This window comes from Mytilus edulis, chromosome 2, assembly GCF_963676685.1.
Source record: "Mytilus edulis chromosome 2, xbMytEdul2.2, whole genome shotgun sequence".
NCBI classification, from domain to species: domain Eukaryota; kingdom Metazoa; phylum Mollusca; class Bivalvia; order Mytilida; family Mytilidae; genus Mytilus; species Mytilus edulis.
The window spans coordinates 58,190,522-58,207,216 of NC_092345.1; the positions used below are offsets into that span (position 1 = coordinate 58,190,522).

At 34.0% G+C, this 16,695-nt stretch overlaps 2 protein-coding genes and 1 pseudogene across 2 annotated transcripts in view; 2 read left to right on the forward strand and 1 right to left on the reverse strand.

The window, feature by feature from the left end:
* Positions 1–1,751, forward strand: LOC139510929 (uncharacterized; annotated as a pseudogene).
* A 537-nt stretch (positions 1,752–2,288) lies between these two features.
* On the reverse strand, positions 2,289–4,074 carry LOC139510930 (uncharacterized). Its single transcript, XM_071297482.1, has 3 exons — positions 3,996–4,074; positions 3,207–3,603; positions 2,289–2,608 (listed from the first exon to the last, which is right to left on the reverse strand). The coding sequence occupies exons 1-3, from the start codon at positions 4,047–4,049 to the stop codon at positions 2,289–2,291; spliced, it is 771 nt and encodes a 256-aa protein (XP_071153583.1). The 5' UTR covers positions 4,050–4,074.
* Positions 4,075–10,563: 6,489 nt separating this feature from the next.
* LOC139510616 (uncharacterized) overlaps positions 10,564–16,695 on the forward strand; it is a 44,535-nt gene continuing 38,403 nt past the window's right edge. The window contains exon 1 of the mRNA XM_071297165.1: positions 10,564–10,679. Coding sequence (XP_071153266.1) covers positions 10,665–10,679 — 15 coding nt within the window. The 5' untranslated portion in view covers positions 10,564–10,664. The remainder of the gene's footprint in view (positions 10,680–16,695) is intronic.

Sequence of the window (16,695 nt, forward strand, 5' to 3'; positions counted from 1 at the left end):
ATGCCGCCACGAGGTAGAGGTGGAAGAGGAAGAGGAAGAGGAAAATTCTAATAACGCTGCCTGATAATGATTCGGATGCTGCGTCAAATACAGAATATGATGCCAATATATTAAACACACAAGAAGACATTCCTCCACAGGGACGTCCCTGTCCTCCATTAGAACCGAGAATAGAAAATAAGGAAATACGTGAGGATCCACCCAGGGCAGAAACACCTATCGACGACGAGGAGAATCGCAGAACTCCAATAGAATAGACTCCGTCTGATAATGAGGGCAATACTGCAGAACAGAAATCAAAGAAACAAAAGAAAAGTTGCAGATTACGAGATGACCAAGAGGAAGCCGAAGTCCTTGAATGGGTTGAAGAGCATCCAATATTGTGGAACAAAAAGCACAAAGAATATAAGAATAAGTCGGTAAAAGATAGAATTTGGCAAGATAAGGCAGATGAAATCGATACTGATGGTATGTTTTATCTGTAGTAAATGAACTTTGAGTACACGTGTTAATTGTGTGATACGTCAACATTTTCATTATGTAGAATGTTTCTATGCTCATTTAGACAGCAAACCAGGAATAAAAAAAAAACTAATGAAAAAACGATTATCAGCATCAGGACTACGATGCGAAATGTACCCAGCAAAAAATGAGAAAATTATTTTGTTGCACTTCATAATGGACCGCTTTTTCGTGAATCAATTTAGGTTTGTGTTATTCAGTAAAATAAGACAAGAACATAGATAAAAACACATTAAAATTTTATTAATGATTTTCATTTATTTTAGTCGAGAATTTGAAGAGATGGTACACCGATTTATGAGACTGGAACACCAAACTTCACTCAAGTCGTTCAGGGGACGGGAGCAAAGATCTGACCGACAGAGAAAAATGGGTGATGGATGAGCTCGAATTCCTTAAGACCAACATTCGTCATCGCAGGGCCCCAGTTAAAAGTGTAATAAGTTTGCCTAAAAAGTAACTTTAAATAAAATGACAGACAAAAAAGGAGAGTCAAAAATATTTTCATTTGATCTGCTGTCGTCCATCTTTGACACTGTCAAAAAGATATTGTTTTGATAGATTATAGGATCCATCAAAGTCCAGTGCGTAAATATACAAATTGTGTATAATCCCGGTCCGTCTGTCTGTGTGTCCTCATTCATTTGTCAGTGTTTCTTTTACCGTTTTGGAATCTTTTCTCACAGCTACACTTTTTACTCTGAAGAGCTGAACTCTACTTTATATTTGATTATAGTCTTGAAATAATTACGAATTGATTATTGCAGGTACAGCAGGCACTTGCAGTAGCACGTGGTGATCTTGACGAGGCTGAGCGTATAGCTGCCGAGGACAGACTAGCAATTATATCGACAGACGAAAGCATAGAAGAAGGGCAAACCACAGATGCAGATGTTCCTGTACCCAAGACGAAGAAGCAGAAAAAGGCTATTGAGGATCCAATTATTGGAGAAGTCAAAAAACAGTTTGCTGAGGCACAAGAGGACTTGCGATCGGTGAAAAGTGCTCTTTCTGTAGCAGAGCCTGTAAGTGAGAGAACAACATTCCTTGATTGGGTTCGCGAAGTATGTAAGAACGTGTCAGACGATCAGTTTTGTGAGTTTCAGACAAGTTTCATACAACTACAAAACAGATGGAAACAATAGAAAAAACAACAAACATCCCCGGTAAATACTAGTACTTCGTTCACCGCTTCCGGCCCTTCAGGAATTCGTAGCAGTTGTTTTCAACCCATGCCAAGTCTTTGGAAAATGCCGCCACCGCACCTCCAAGAAGTGTCGCCATGGCAGAGACATTTGTTAAAATGTTGGTAACATGTTTTTTTTATCATATTGAACTGGTTATGAGAAATAAGCCAAAATGTTTTAATTTGTATTATTTTATAAAATGTGTATCACTAAGATGATCTGTTGCTATTTGACTGTGATCTTTTAAGATGTAAAATTATATTAAAATTGGACTATCATACTGACTACTTTGTGGAAATGTAAAGGTTCAGAACTGATGTATGCAACCTACGATCAATAAACATTATGTGAATATATTGCTCCTATGATTGTATGGTTTCTCCGATCGATTGTTTGGTAGTTGCCTCTTTAGAAACAGGCTCTTAACCTGAATTTCTATTACAATAAACATTCATAAACATAATGAAGATGTATTTTTAATTTAATTAATTTTAATTAATTAATCTTGGATACACTCTGTAAACATAAACATGTTTATATGTCTTTTCTAGTGTTACATTATACTTCTAAGTTAAATGCTCAGATCATGTCGTGCTGCCAAGGAACAGAACCAGCTTCAGAATTGATCCAGTGTTTCAAGGTATTGCGTAACTTTTTCCCTTCTCTATTGTCTCTGTTCGGTCCCTGTACAACCTGACAATCGCGCATCTGGCGTCCATTCCGCCATTCTCCTGGGACAATTTTTTGATTTCTACCCTCGTGGTCAACTAGACGGTTCTGTAATCTTGGGTATCTAGTCCTCATCAGATTATGAAGGACTAGAAATGTTGTTACTATCAAACGAATGGTTGATGGATGATGTTGCATTGTACTCATAAGGACCTGGAACCTATTGGAGAGAATGAGTCATCACCTGTAAATAAACAGACTAGAAATTGCATATTAAATTTGTAACTGTTGCAGTGCACCAGGCGATTGTTGTCAATAAAGATCATATCAAGAATCCAGAAAGCAAACGTATGTTCGTACTTCTGGCACTCTCAAAAGCGGAAAGTTATTTGCTATATCCTTATATGTGAAAACATTTATTTTGGGTAGATTTTGGGAGATGCTGTTGCTGTTTATTGTCATTTGCCTTTTGCGAAAACACGGTAAACAGAATTTTACTCACCGTCTGTCCGTCTGTTCGTCCGTCCGAAATTGGCTTCGAGAGTATAACTTGAGAACGACATGCCGGGTTTCACGAAACCTACAGATGAATTGTATTGGGTATACTGAAAAAACTAATTGGTTTTCGGGTCATCAGTCAAAGGTCAAGGTCATGCGAACTTAGTGAAATATATATATATATATTTTTATCCAAATTTGGTTGTACGACGGGGTACATTAAGCACTGCTCTTCTTTACTTTCAATTTGTAGTTGTTGTTTTTTATTTTAGGTTGTTGTCTCATTGATTCATTTTCCGCTACGTACCATTTTCAGAGTAGTACACTTACCAATATAAAAGTACGGTATATCTTCAGTATCATGTGGTAATGGTTCAGCGTCTGGAAGGTCAAGGTCTCCGTCCTCGATTGCAGATTTCAGATCTGATGCATTCCATAGCTGTGCATCAGATGCAGCACCACGACCTCCTATGTCTGCCCAGATAAATTTGTAGTCCGAGTCTACCAGGGCAAGAAGTACTATTGAGTAGAACTTCTTGTAGTTGAAGTAGGTTGACCCAGAGCCAGGCGGACATTTACATGCCACATGTTTACCATCTAAGGCCCCCAATGCATGGGGGAAGTTCCACTTCTCCATAAATCCTTCTGCGATCCGCTTCCAGTCATCCATTGTGCCTGGGAAGGGCATGACTTCATCTACATACTCGTCAATGATTGCCTGGCAAACCTGAAATAATATACATGCAAACAACTGATAGAACCCGACTTGTAAAAAAGATTTCATCCCTAGCGACGACATGAGCGCGTCAGACGGACATGGTATCTAGTGATAGTATATGTTATAATATTTGCTTCTGGGAAAGTGTGGTCAGTAGGACAGGTATCAAGGTCACACGTACCAATCAAATAGAACAATTTATCCGATTTTTTTTTAAAAGTTTTTACACACGAGGGTCACTTTAGTTAACTGGTTTAATTGATTTTATTTTGTATTGCGTCTTGTTTAGCATGTGTGCAAATATAGAGCTACTCTGATTAAAAAAATCAAGGTAGAAGCAGTGTGGTAGTTCAGTCTTATAGAGTTTAAGTTGATTTTCTGAAGTTGTTTATATTATGTACCTCTGGTATGAAAACGGATATGGTGTTATGCGGAACTCTCCATCCGTACTGCATGCTACGATATTTTGCTCCAGAAGCAAAGTGTAATTGCTAACTTGAGTCCTGTTCCAGTGGATTTCTGTAAAAGGTATTATGCTTGGCTATACGAGGTCCAACCCGCTGCAATATCTCGTCGAACATCTCTGTGGGCATTCGAAGGAAGTGTACAAAGGACTGCCGATCCTCCCGCCTAAGTTCGGTCATGAGTTGGTCATATAGACCAAAAGAGCGTCGTCTTTCATGACTAAGCCATGGTCGTGTCCACCATCTCTTTTGTCTTCTCATTCTTCTCCTTTCGACAGCTATAAGGTTTATATTTGCTACATTTAAGTTGAGTCTGGCCTGAATACGAGCTGCTTGGTAGCGAAGACGTGCTCTTACTCCAAGATCCATCACGAATAATAAATATTCATGACACTCAAGAAAATCTGACATACCAATTATTGGCATTTCTGACGCGAAATTTCAATTGGCATTTGTCCGTTTTACATCCGGTAGGCATCCGTTTTATCCGGTATCCTTCCGTTAATGTCCGTAACGGATACAAAACGGACGCCTAACGGACGCCTAACGTCCGTTCAACATGCTCAAAATTTTCCACCGGACAGAACGGACGCTTAACGGACATGCAACGGATATGGATGGACGCCTAACGGATAAGAACGGACGTCTAACGGACATGAACGGATTGAAAAAAAGTTATCCGTTAGGCGTCCGTTCGAGCTATCCGGTAAGGTGTGACCGAGGCTTAACCGTCCAAAATGGAAAATACGCAATATCGAACGAAAATTGATATTCGTCTTTGTTTTGCCTTGAAAACAAACTTTCTTGCTTTTCCATCCTGTATTATAGTTTGAAATTATTTTTTTACCGATGATACAAATTGGTAATTAATAATCTCTACCATTCCTTTTTGTTTCATGTCTTATCAAAGAATAAAAAAGTGATATTATATAATAGTATCATTGTCAATGTCCAAACACTAAAGTAAAAAGATGTGATCGGTTACATGTCAACGTTCGGCCCTTTTAATAAACACAGTCACTTGTCTATGATTGTTTTCATATATGACTTGACATAATCTTTCCTGAAAATTCCTTTTCACTTTTTTTTTACATTTGTATCCTTGTATCCTGCATAATTAAGATGTTGCAGAATACTTATTTTCATCTAGTCTATATTAGTCATATATTTTATTTCTTTTTAACAAACTAAGCCCACTTATTTATTTTCAAAAACCTCCTTCCCCTAGAAAATCAAATAGTTGTCCATACCATCATTTAAAGGGTCATTAGCTGTCATCAAGTTCACCAATTTGTTCTCAGTATTTTCGTATAACATCAGCCTTATTTGTAAAAGGAAACAAAAATTATTGATTTTCATAACGTGTCCTTTGCTATTAAATATTTGTAGGTCCTTCCCATTTGTATCATCATTTAATTAATTAAACAAAAGAAATTGTTTGTCTAAGTGTACACTAAGATTAACAGTGTAGGATTTTTTTGGTTAGCAGTGCCTACATGTATGTGAAAAATAAAGAATTTGATCAATATACGTTTTAAGAACACGTACGCCTTTCAACCCACTAAATCTTATTGCAGTCAATACCTGAAGGATACGTCTTATTTCGTTCTACGTTTTGATTCTTAACTAATAATTATAATTTCAAACATGGTTTTCATTGATCTAAACATTATTTTCGACTTTGCTTGTGGCCTAAATAATAAACCCACCAGTAACTTTTTAAAGATATATTTATGTGTGGTTCGCGTATGATTTTTGAAGTATGTAATTTATTCTATTGTGTTTTCACAATAGTTGTAAACCGGTTTTGGCGGTCAGTATATAATGAAAGTTGCACGAGATTTAACTATTGAGGTTTGGGCAGTGACCATTGTCGTACGTTTCTTTTGTATTGAAGTTTAATTTTCATTAAGAATTCTATTTTTTTTTAATGTATTGAAGTTGTATGTAAAGCATTTATGTGTTTTGTATATATTTTGTAGATGTTTGATTGCTGTCTTTTACCGGTATTGTTGATTGTGCGATGTTTATAAACGGGATTTGTTTTCGTAGATGTATGGGTTCTGTATTCAAAACATGAACTGTTAATGATGTTTGATATTAGAAATATTGTGATCTCTGGATCTATATTTATTAAAATTGAGATGGTCATTGCGCCTAACAGTACCTAAATATGTATTTAGTTTTCTATTATGCCTTTATCGTATAAAGGTACATATCTGAATGTGCTCAGATATGTATGCTTTACAAAATTCTAGAGAGATTTAGAACATAAATACTTTATGTTCGTTTGCACATAGTGAATTTAGAACATAAGTAAATTTTTATTGGACAGTTGTTAATATATACTGAGCAAACTAAGTTTGCTTCCATGTGAAACAGTGATATTTTGTTACCCCATGTAGGAAAATATATAGGCCATCCGCATCGATTGATTTTTTTAGTTCATTTGAACCAGTTTTCGTTTAACCCTCCATTATTTAAAAAAATCAAAACTTCCTTCCTCAATATTTCATTTTATCATCAATTTCAATTACTGACAAAATGAATTACAGACTATCCTAAGCAATCAAAGATTAAAATATTTCCCTCGATATCCCAATGGAATTTGTGTCTTGATATGATCCTACATGTGTACTATTTTGTTCAGTACGTATAAGACAATCGGAAATTGATGTCTTAATATGACGCTACACTTTTGTGTTCGGCATCACCGATATACCGTCTGATACGACCGAATAATACGGACTACCCTGAGAAAAGAAACTTTTGATTAGTAACCATGGCAACTGTGAAAAGTAAACAAACGGTCTTAGATTTCATGAGAAGAATTTGAAAGCGTTGTATCATGTATGATCTTGTTATAGCAAGTAAAAGGTAAACGGACGGCTACGATTTCATGTGAAGAATTTTCAAAGCGTAATACCCATTTGATCTTTCAATTGTCCATTTAGAGGATTGTCGATGAAAGTGTTATTTAATTGCATGAAATGCTAAGGAAACACCGGAAATGTATAATGAAAACATTTTGTCATCAGCTTGATTTTATTACATCGACACTGCTCCAACTTCCGGCTCGTTATTGGTTCCATTTGCGTATAGACGATAGTTCTAACAACACAAACATCGATCATTCATCAATTCAAAATAACGGTTTTATTGATATTAACTCGTATGAAGACACCGCTCATGGTATAACGTTTCCATTGATATGTATGAAGATACTGTCTTATATTCTGTATTCTGTATAATGTTATATTTTGTATACTATTAGTACTTATATTTATAAGATTTAATACAAGGTCACTATATATACCAATGATATCTAACTTCTATGTCATTTGGTCTCTGGTGGAGAGTTATCTCATTGGCAATCATACCACACATCTTATATTTATATATTCTATCGATCTTTTACTCTAAATTAGACAGTTGGTATTCTCGTTTGAATTGTTTCATATTTTTTTAATGTCGAAGCCGACGCGACTGTCATAAAAGTGAGAGGTTTAGCTAGCTTTAAAAGTTTGGTCCACAATTTTCCACATAAGAAAATGTCTGTGCAAAGTCAGGAATATGACAGTTATTCATTTGGTGTGTTTGAGCTTTTGATTTTGTCATTAATTTTGATTAGGGACTTTTCGTTTTGAATTTTCCTCGGAGTTCAATTTTTTGTGATTTTTTTTTATAGCCGACTTTACGTATAGGATTTTCTCATTGTTAAAGGTGGTACAGGGTTCTGTAATTGCTATTTTCCACTGCATTTGAACCCCATCTGCTTATTTTTACACAAATCTTTTCTAAATCTTAATTTGCCAAAAAGTTTAAAAAAAGGAAGAAAACACGCTAAATAAATGTAGAAATAAACGGATAATGATGAATGTTGGATTGGAGTTCTAAATGTATTGGGTTAATATTATTTTCATGCATATCAGGACGAGCACGCATCTCAAGTTAACGTAAAGATTACTGTCAAGAGAAAGACATGACGATCACCCTGCCAGGACACATTATTCTGACTCCGAACCGACCAGTCTTTGCTCTTTTCCATACATGACGCGACGCGGCGTGTTTATTTTAATTCAATTACTACTAAACTTTTAAGCACTGATATATCAAAATGAAATTCTGGTAATACGTGTATGGAGCTTTGAGGAGTAAAACGATTTTTCCGAACAAAAAAAAGATGCGTTATTTCATGTACATTTTCGAAATTGTTGGCTGCTGTTTTGTTATGTCAGACTCTTCAAGTACAAAAATGTACATGTATAATTACATATCTTGAGACTTTCTTGCGTGTGATATGTCTTCAATAAAAACTTTAGTCCTGATAATATCTTGAACATAATTTGATAATAAGATTAAAATGTCCAACTAACTGCTACATTTGTACTACAAAACCATTTATTGAATGTCAGTGAGTGTGAAGAACTTGTTTATGAGTCACGGTTGAACGAATTTACTGCAAACAATCAGAATCTAGAAGGCACTTTTAAAGTTTAAATGATTTATATGTTTCTACTGTGTAAACTGCTCAACAACCTTGAAGTTTCTTAACTTAAAAATGTTCAATGCTAGACTATTTTGGCTTTTTAGAATTGAGAACAGAAACGGAGAATGTGAACAACCGTATCAAAGAGCAGAAAATATCCCACATTAAAACAAAACAACACAAATAATAAAAAAAAGAATCAAGGTTACCGTCTTAAGATATACGCTAAAATGCGGCGGAATGAGATATGTTTTGTGAGATCTCACCGCATCCTCCTCAACCTTTAGCCAATGTAGACTGGATAAACACACAGCAAAACGCCATTCCATTTTAAACCGTAGAAAACCATGAAAAAAAACGTTGATGACGTCACGGTCACATGACTAAATTATGTCTATGGTTTGATAACAAAATAACGTAAGCCAATCAGAAGACGCGTTATATCCAAAATTAAATTATTTAAGGAAGGACTGTAATATTTTTTCTGTCTATGAAGAAATAACATTAAAAATTTGGTGCACACTGAATAACTCGCGTAGCGGGTTATTTAACAGTGTGCACCACATTTTTTATGTTATTTCGAATAGACAGAAAAAATATTACAGTCATTTCTTATAATTTAATTCTAAATTCCATTTTAAACCGTAGAAAACCATGAAAAAACGTTGATGACGTCACGGTCACATGGCTAAATTATGTCATGGGCTCAACAAATAACCTCAGCCAATCAGAAGACGCGTTACATCAACAATTAAATTATTACTAATTGTTTATAACATATACTGACATATTTGAATTTCAATTCTCGTTTCACAACTAAGTACTAGAAAAGAAATCTTTGTGTTTAAAATTTATATCATATCAATGATGGTAGCCTTAAGCGTACAATAAACAAATCCAACCAAAAACACTCGAAAAACAGAAACCAGCTGCAGCCTGGCACCTCAGCACTATACCTGCTGCGTAGGTATTATGTTATCATATGAGTATCTTTAAATTTATTGTTCGAAAAACCTGAGGGTCAAATAAAACAAAACTATATTGGAATAGAAATACGAAATCTGCCAAACGATAAATGAACAGATCAACAATAAGACGGAAATACAAATTTCAAAATACCCAAAAAGATAGTCAAAATGAATGTCATAATTGTTCAAAGAAGAAAGGCGACGAAAAGACAAACAATACAGCACACGAACAATGAAGAAACGAGGGAATGAAAGTGCAAAAAATCGAAGGTGATTTTTAATACATGTATAAGCATTATTTTGAAAAAAATTGGTTGCACTTATATGTTTGTTTTTTGCACTGGTGATGACCTTGTCAGTTAATAATTATCGACCTTTCTCTTATCTTTTTAATTTGTCTCTCAAACTCCTAAAGCATAAAAAATGTATATGCACTGGTAATTTCCCTATAACAATAAACAAAATATCGGGGGAGTTCGTAGTTGCATTAAAAACTTTGAAACTAATTGTAATTACAGCTGTCCTTCGGTTAAAACACATCTTACATAACCACCAGACCAAACATAAACCAACCATTTATAAATAACGATTTTAAAATACATTAAAACTGAAGTACAACGTCTCAGATTTAAATTGTGTATCTTCAAGAAGGTCAACAGGTCTGTGATTTGTAATTATACACGATGATTAAACACAAAAAACGGCAAACATCAAAAAGAAAATAACCGAAAAAGCTGCTTGCGAAAGGAAACTCCGATCCCACTCGAACGTGTATAAATCCTCTCAATCGCAATTACAACTATAAAATTTTAATGAGCGATGTACTTCGGAGGCTCTTCTATGCTTTCTCGGTTTTATTGTACACCATTTAGCCAATTTTCATGTTGCATACAGATATAAATGCCGACTTAAAGTGAGCGGTTAATCGGAGTCTTAAGAGCCGGAAACTGTAAATTTATCGTTACGTTCAGTTTTATGAGTTGGGAATGCCTTTACGGTGACCAATTGTGATTTGACGTATATGGCCCAAGAAACTCAATTCGCAAATTAGTATATAAATATGCATAAGGTTTGAATCAGTCTTTTGAGAAACTTATTACACGGATTAACAACAAAGGTCGTCAACTAAAGAACCATCCAAATTCAAAAATGCATTATACGAAGGTAAGTTTTTCTTGAATGTATTAATACTTTTATCTTTGCTTTTTGCGATCTTATTTTTTGTATATACATGTACAAGCCAATGTATCTTAATTAGAAACCAGCAGTTAAGAAGGTTATTTCCAGATTTGAAACGTGGAATTCAATTATGGTAAATGCGAATCTGTAAACATGTCTGTGTGGTTATTGATCTTATTTGGGACTGTTATACTATTATTAGTTACAGTGTGCAATTGTCCTAATACGAGAATTTATCGGGTCAATAAAATTCATATCGGGTGAGGCGAAGCCAAACCCGATATGAATTTTATTGACCCGATAAATTCCGTATTAGGACAATTGAACACTGTGTAACGAATTTATCCTGATTTTGTTATATTACATATTATTATATTCAAATTCAATAATAGGACAATATCAACCAAATATATTTTAGATATCTAATCTAAAACTGTGAAAAATTAAAAATATTAGGACTATTTAAAGCAACTCAAATTATATATTTTTTATTAGGTCAGTGGTATAAGGGAGATAATTTCAATTGACGTAATAAATAAGGGAGATAATTCCAATTGACGTGATAAAAAGTTGTACTGAAATTTATTAGGACAATATCAGCCAATCAAATTGCGAGAAATTACTTTAAATCAGGATAAATCACAGTCCCGGATCTAATTATTGGTGAAAATAAAACCGACACACTAAGAATGAAAAAGTTACAGCCGCATTATTTAAAAAATTCTCATCTTATCATTCGCAAGCCCTTGCTAAATGATTGGTGTATTTTCATATACAACTTATGAATATAAAAAGAATGTGGTATTATTGCAAATGAGAAGCTGTTTTTTGTCAGATACCGGACATTATCCACATAGCAATGCATTCTATGTTAAAAAGTGGGTACACCAAATTCCAATGTTTCGGTTTCATTCTAAACCTATGACTTCTTCAAATAAAGTTAACGTTATACTGGATCCTCCCAGTCAGTGTGGGTCAGGTATGGAAGATGTTCATGATATATTTTTCGTTTACTCAAAATACACTATGTGTAGAGAAACTTTACTAAATTGGCTTTCCAATAAATAATATTCTTAACTGTTGTCTTGCAGACACTTTGAGCTTTCGAATAAACCAAATCTCGTAGTTTTCAAACATGTTCATGATTTAATTAATTTGGTACTTCTTGCACGGTCCATCATCATCGTCGGCGTCATCATCAAAACCTAAGTTTTCATCATTTTTTCTCCTTCCTTTTCATGTCTTCTTCTTATCTTAGTTTGTGTTCTATCCAATACATTTGTTCGTCTTCAAATTACACCCATCATTATAATTATAATATAATGATATGTTATCATAGTGTATATTGATTCAATAGTTTATCAAACTTTACGTCTAAACACTTGTATAACATTATACATTCCAATATACTACATATAAACCATTGCGTATAACATGAAATATTGGATAACATATTATATAACACATATTGTATATTAAAACTAACAGTAAAATAGCATTAGCTTAAAAATACAAAACATATGCAAGTGCCATTCTATTAAGAATTAGGGACGACATCAAAAGATCGATGTAGGATAAAAAAAACTTAAATCAAATAGCTTGGGGGTGGGGTCAAAATTCTGCAAGTTTTGTATATCTAAAATCGATTTTTACATATTTCCCTATCCCCCCCCCCCCCCAAATTAAGTTAAGAGAGTGGTGGTGGTGGTAAGGGGGGGGGGTTAGTGAAAAAACTATGTGAATTAAGTTTTTTTTATCCTACATTGAACTTTTGATGTCTTCCTTTATGAGAGACTAATATTAAAGAAGGTGAAGACTCAAGTGTACTTAGATGTAGCAATAGGATATTCTAAAACTAAAAACTAAAAACAAATGTATGGAGGCAGTTTCAGTTCAATTACATGTAATAGTTCTAGTACATGCATATATGTAGTTGGGTTAGAACTCGGTTAATATAAAATAATGTTCTCGGATAAATGTGTAAAACTGCGGTTTAAACTATTTGTAAGATCGATTTGTAATCGTATACATTAGAGTCTGTCAGAATGGTGTTTACAGACTAGAGAATAATGGGGGGAAAAGCATGCAGAATAAAGATCATACACATAAAGAAAAGAAAATAATAGAATGTTAAAATATAATGTATATAAAATTGAGAATGGAAATGGGGAATGTGTCAAAGAGACAACAACCTGACCATAGAGAAGACAACAGCAGAAGGTTACCAACAGGTCTTCAATGCAGCGCGAACTTCCCGCACCCGGAGGCGTCCTTCAGCTGACCCCTAATGTATATGTATCTTTCTTTTCAATAAATCATCATTTTGACAAGGTGTAGCGAAAATGAAAAGGGAACTCATAAAAGATAGAAAAAAATAATAATAAAATAAAGAATAGAGCAAAATGGTCGGAATAAATATGTTTAATTAAATGACTAATATTATAATAGATTTCGTTCAATACTAAAACAGTTAATTCATGTAATGTTGTTCATAAATAATTAATGTCATCTTGATTGTTATATCATAATCAAGTACTTATATTATATATTGAATAAATATTTGAGTAGAACTCTTAAGTTAATAATCATACATGTAACAGTCAAAGTGTTATGAATAGCCGAAGAAATCTCAGTCACCTGGTCTAATTGAAAAAAAAAAATCACAAAAAGACTGAACTCCGAGGAAAACTAAAAAAGGAAAGTCCTTTATCAAATGGCAAAATCAAAAGCTCAAACATCAAACGAATGGACAACAGCTGTCATATTCTTGACTTGGTACAGGCATTTTCTTATGTAGAAAATGGTGATTAAAAACTGGTTTCATAGCTAACTAAACCTATCAAATGTATGAATAGGTCGCATAAAAGAGATATACCAAACGGATAATCAAACTCATAAGTCGAAAACAAACTTACAATGTAATGCCAAAAAACACAACAAAAGGACAAACAACATTATACAAAACACAAAGTAGAAAACCATGGAACCTTTTCAAGAATTTGGGCTGGTATCCTGGGCTCTAGAAGGGTAATCATATTCGGCTCCCCATGTGACACCTGCGAGTCGTGTTGCTCAAGTACTAACCCGATGAAAATTCGGTAGGTCTCATTCGAGGAAAAAATGACGGGATTGTGGTAACGGCAGTTAGAACATATCCGTTGTCATCTGTGTAACAAGTATTCCATAACGGTCAAACAACTAGTGATGGCTTCCGTAAATTTGAAGCGTCAGGATAAGATTGATATGTTTTTTCAGAAGACTTTTTCATTTAGTGACATTAGGGTAAAAATAGGTACATTGATATGACGATATAACTATACATCTATTCCTTTGACTAGTGGACGTAAAGGTTCCCTTAATTACAATCGTTTCAATGCTCTTACAATAAAGCGTTTTATTCTATTTGCAAGCAAATATATAATGCAACTCATTTGAAAATCTTACGCAAAGTCAAGACGGAATCTAAAAAAAAGAAGAAAAAACCCAAACAAAACTGATTATTTCATATTGAGAAGATAATTCTATTTGACATCAAAGAATAGGATTGTCAATCAACTGTTTAGGAATACGAATAAGATATTACCACTGTCTTTGTAAAGTTACACTCGGCAGCATGAGTTGGCTTGAACAAACAAACTTGATATCGTCAACCTGTGAAGGTAATAAAAAGAAGTGTTATGTAATTTCAGACTGTCTGTCTGACAAGTCGCATAATCTATTAAGCAAAAATATAATATGACAACAAGTAGTGTAAATGACTTTGTTATATTAGAGATAAGAGTCGAAGACAAATAGAACGAAACGTGCGACTAGGTTATATACGATACGTAGAAACTGATATTCATATACATGTACTATAAATAGCTTATTTTTGTCCATCTGATGAGTTAAGCCTTTTCAACTGATTTTTATTGTTCTTTTCTTATGTTGTACTGTTATACCACTGTCCTAGGTTAGGGAAGGGTTGGGATCCCGCTTACATGTTCAGTGGCGGATCCAGGGGGGGGGGGGGGTTCCGGGGGTGCGCACCCCCCTTTATTTTTGCCGATCAATGCATTTGTATCGGGACATATGTTTTGCACCCCCCCTGCACCCCCCTTTGCCCTGGGTTAGCAACCCCCCTTTCGAAAATTCCTGCATCCGCCCCTGATGTTTAACCCCGTCACATTATATATGTATGTGCCTGTCCCAAGTCAGGAGTCTGTAATTCAGTGGTTATCGTTTGTTTATGTGTTACATATTTGTTTTTCGTTCATTTTTTATATAAGTAAGGCCGTTTTAATTGTTTTACATTGTCATTTTGGGGCCTTTTATAGCTTACTATATGCAGTATGGACATTGCTCATTGTTGAAGGGTGTACGGTGATCTATAGTTGTTAATTTCTGTCTCATTTTGGTCTCTTGTGGACAGTTGTCTCATTGGCAATCATACCACATCTTCTTTTTTATATAGAATGATGGTGCTTTTCATGCTTATTATGAAAGGAAAGTCACTCGACCTGTGTTGAAGTTTCAGTGTATACGCTTCTCTTCTGTGGTAAAGACCAAAAGAAAAACAATAGTACACACACTACAACATAGAAAAATTAAAACTGAGCAACACGAACCCCTTGTAAGTTTGTGTACCTTCCTTATCCGTGAATTCTGTTGATATTGAATATTTATTAAGATCTGACTTACAATACAAAAGTTTAGTCTATACATGATAGTGTGATTGTAAAATAAGTACTTTTATTTCATGTATAGGTCGCTTCGTTCTGCGCAGATTTGATCTTGTACGGTTTCCGTTCCTCTATGGCAGGCCGTTCTCAAAACTATGTTTAAACCATTTTTCGAAAAATTTACACACTGAGAATTACAACAAAGCACACTTAGATTTAAAAACTTTAAAACACACACTGAGAATTAAAAATTACACATTGAAATTTCATAAAGTCGCACTGAGATTACAAAAATGAAAAACACACACTCAAAATTGAAAATTACACACTGAAAATTGAAAATTACACACTCAGAATTGAAAATTACACACTCAGAATTGAAAATTACACACTGAGATTTCTAATAGACACACTGAGAATAAATAAACAGAAAACACACGCTGAGAATAAAAAAACAGAAAACACACACTGAGAATTTGAAATTACACACTGAGAATTTAAAATTAAACACTGAGATTTGTGCGCTCTTTTTATGAGCACATATCTAATTAGCATACTTAATCTGAATCTATTACAAGCTTAAAACAACTAGGGGACAGAACTCGTTAGTCCTTCGATTTAGTTCCAAATCATTTATAAAAAAAACTTAAGAAATACAAGAACAAGAAAAATACCCATTTACTCTTATTACAAAATATAACCAAATTGTGAAAAACTTTATTAAAATTATAAGAAAACATTAGAACAATCTGCAAAAAAAACAAAGAATGCAGTGAATTTTTTACTCAAGTGTCTATTATAGCATATAAACGTAACAAAAATATAAAATATTACCTTGCGAAATCAGGGTAACAGTTGGAAGACCCATGTTTAAACGGTTTTAAGTAAAAAAAAATCGCGATACACTGGTAGTAATGATCTGAAATATAGGCAACAAACTTAATAATATAAATATGAGCGATGTTAAGTCTTGAAATTTATTACGAATGTTGGATGAAGGAATCGCATTTCATTATAATGACAAGAGTTCTTGAGATTAAGATATTAATCTGTTGAATTATTCACTCTCATAAATATTCATAAGTAATTTGCATATTAATCTCAGTGTGTAGTTTTGAAATCTCAGTGTGTAATTAACAATTCTCAGTGTGTTTTTCAATTTATTTCTTCTCATTGTGTCTTTTTAAAATTTCAGTGTGTAATTTTAAATTCTCAGTGTGTGTTTTTAATTTTTTTAAATCTCAGTATGTAATTTCGATTTCTCAGTGTGTTATTTTAGATTTTTAAATCTCAGTGTGTATTTTTTTTTTGAAAAGGGATTTAAACATAGTTTTGACGAG

Bases quoted from the DNA above. Each gene is read 5' to 3' on its own strand.
- LOC139510930 (XM_071297482.1), bottom strand. From the start codon at position 4,049: ATGCAGTACGGATGGAGAGTTCCGCATAACACCATATCCGTTTTCATA. The intron at 3,604-3,995 runs GTACATAATATA...ATATTATTTCAG, and splicing joins TATCCGTTTTCATACCAGAG to GTTTGCCAGGCAATCATTGA. The intron at 2,609-3,206 runs GTAAGTGTACTA...GATGACTCATTC, and splicing joins TATACCGTACTTTTATATTG to TCTCCAATAGGTTCCAGGTC.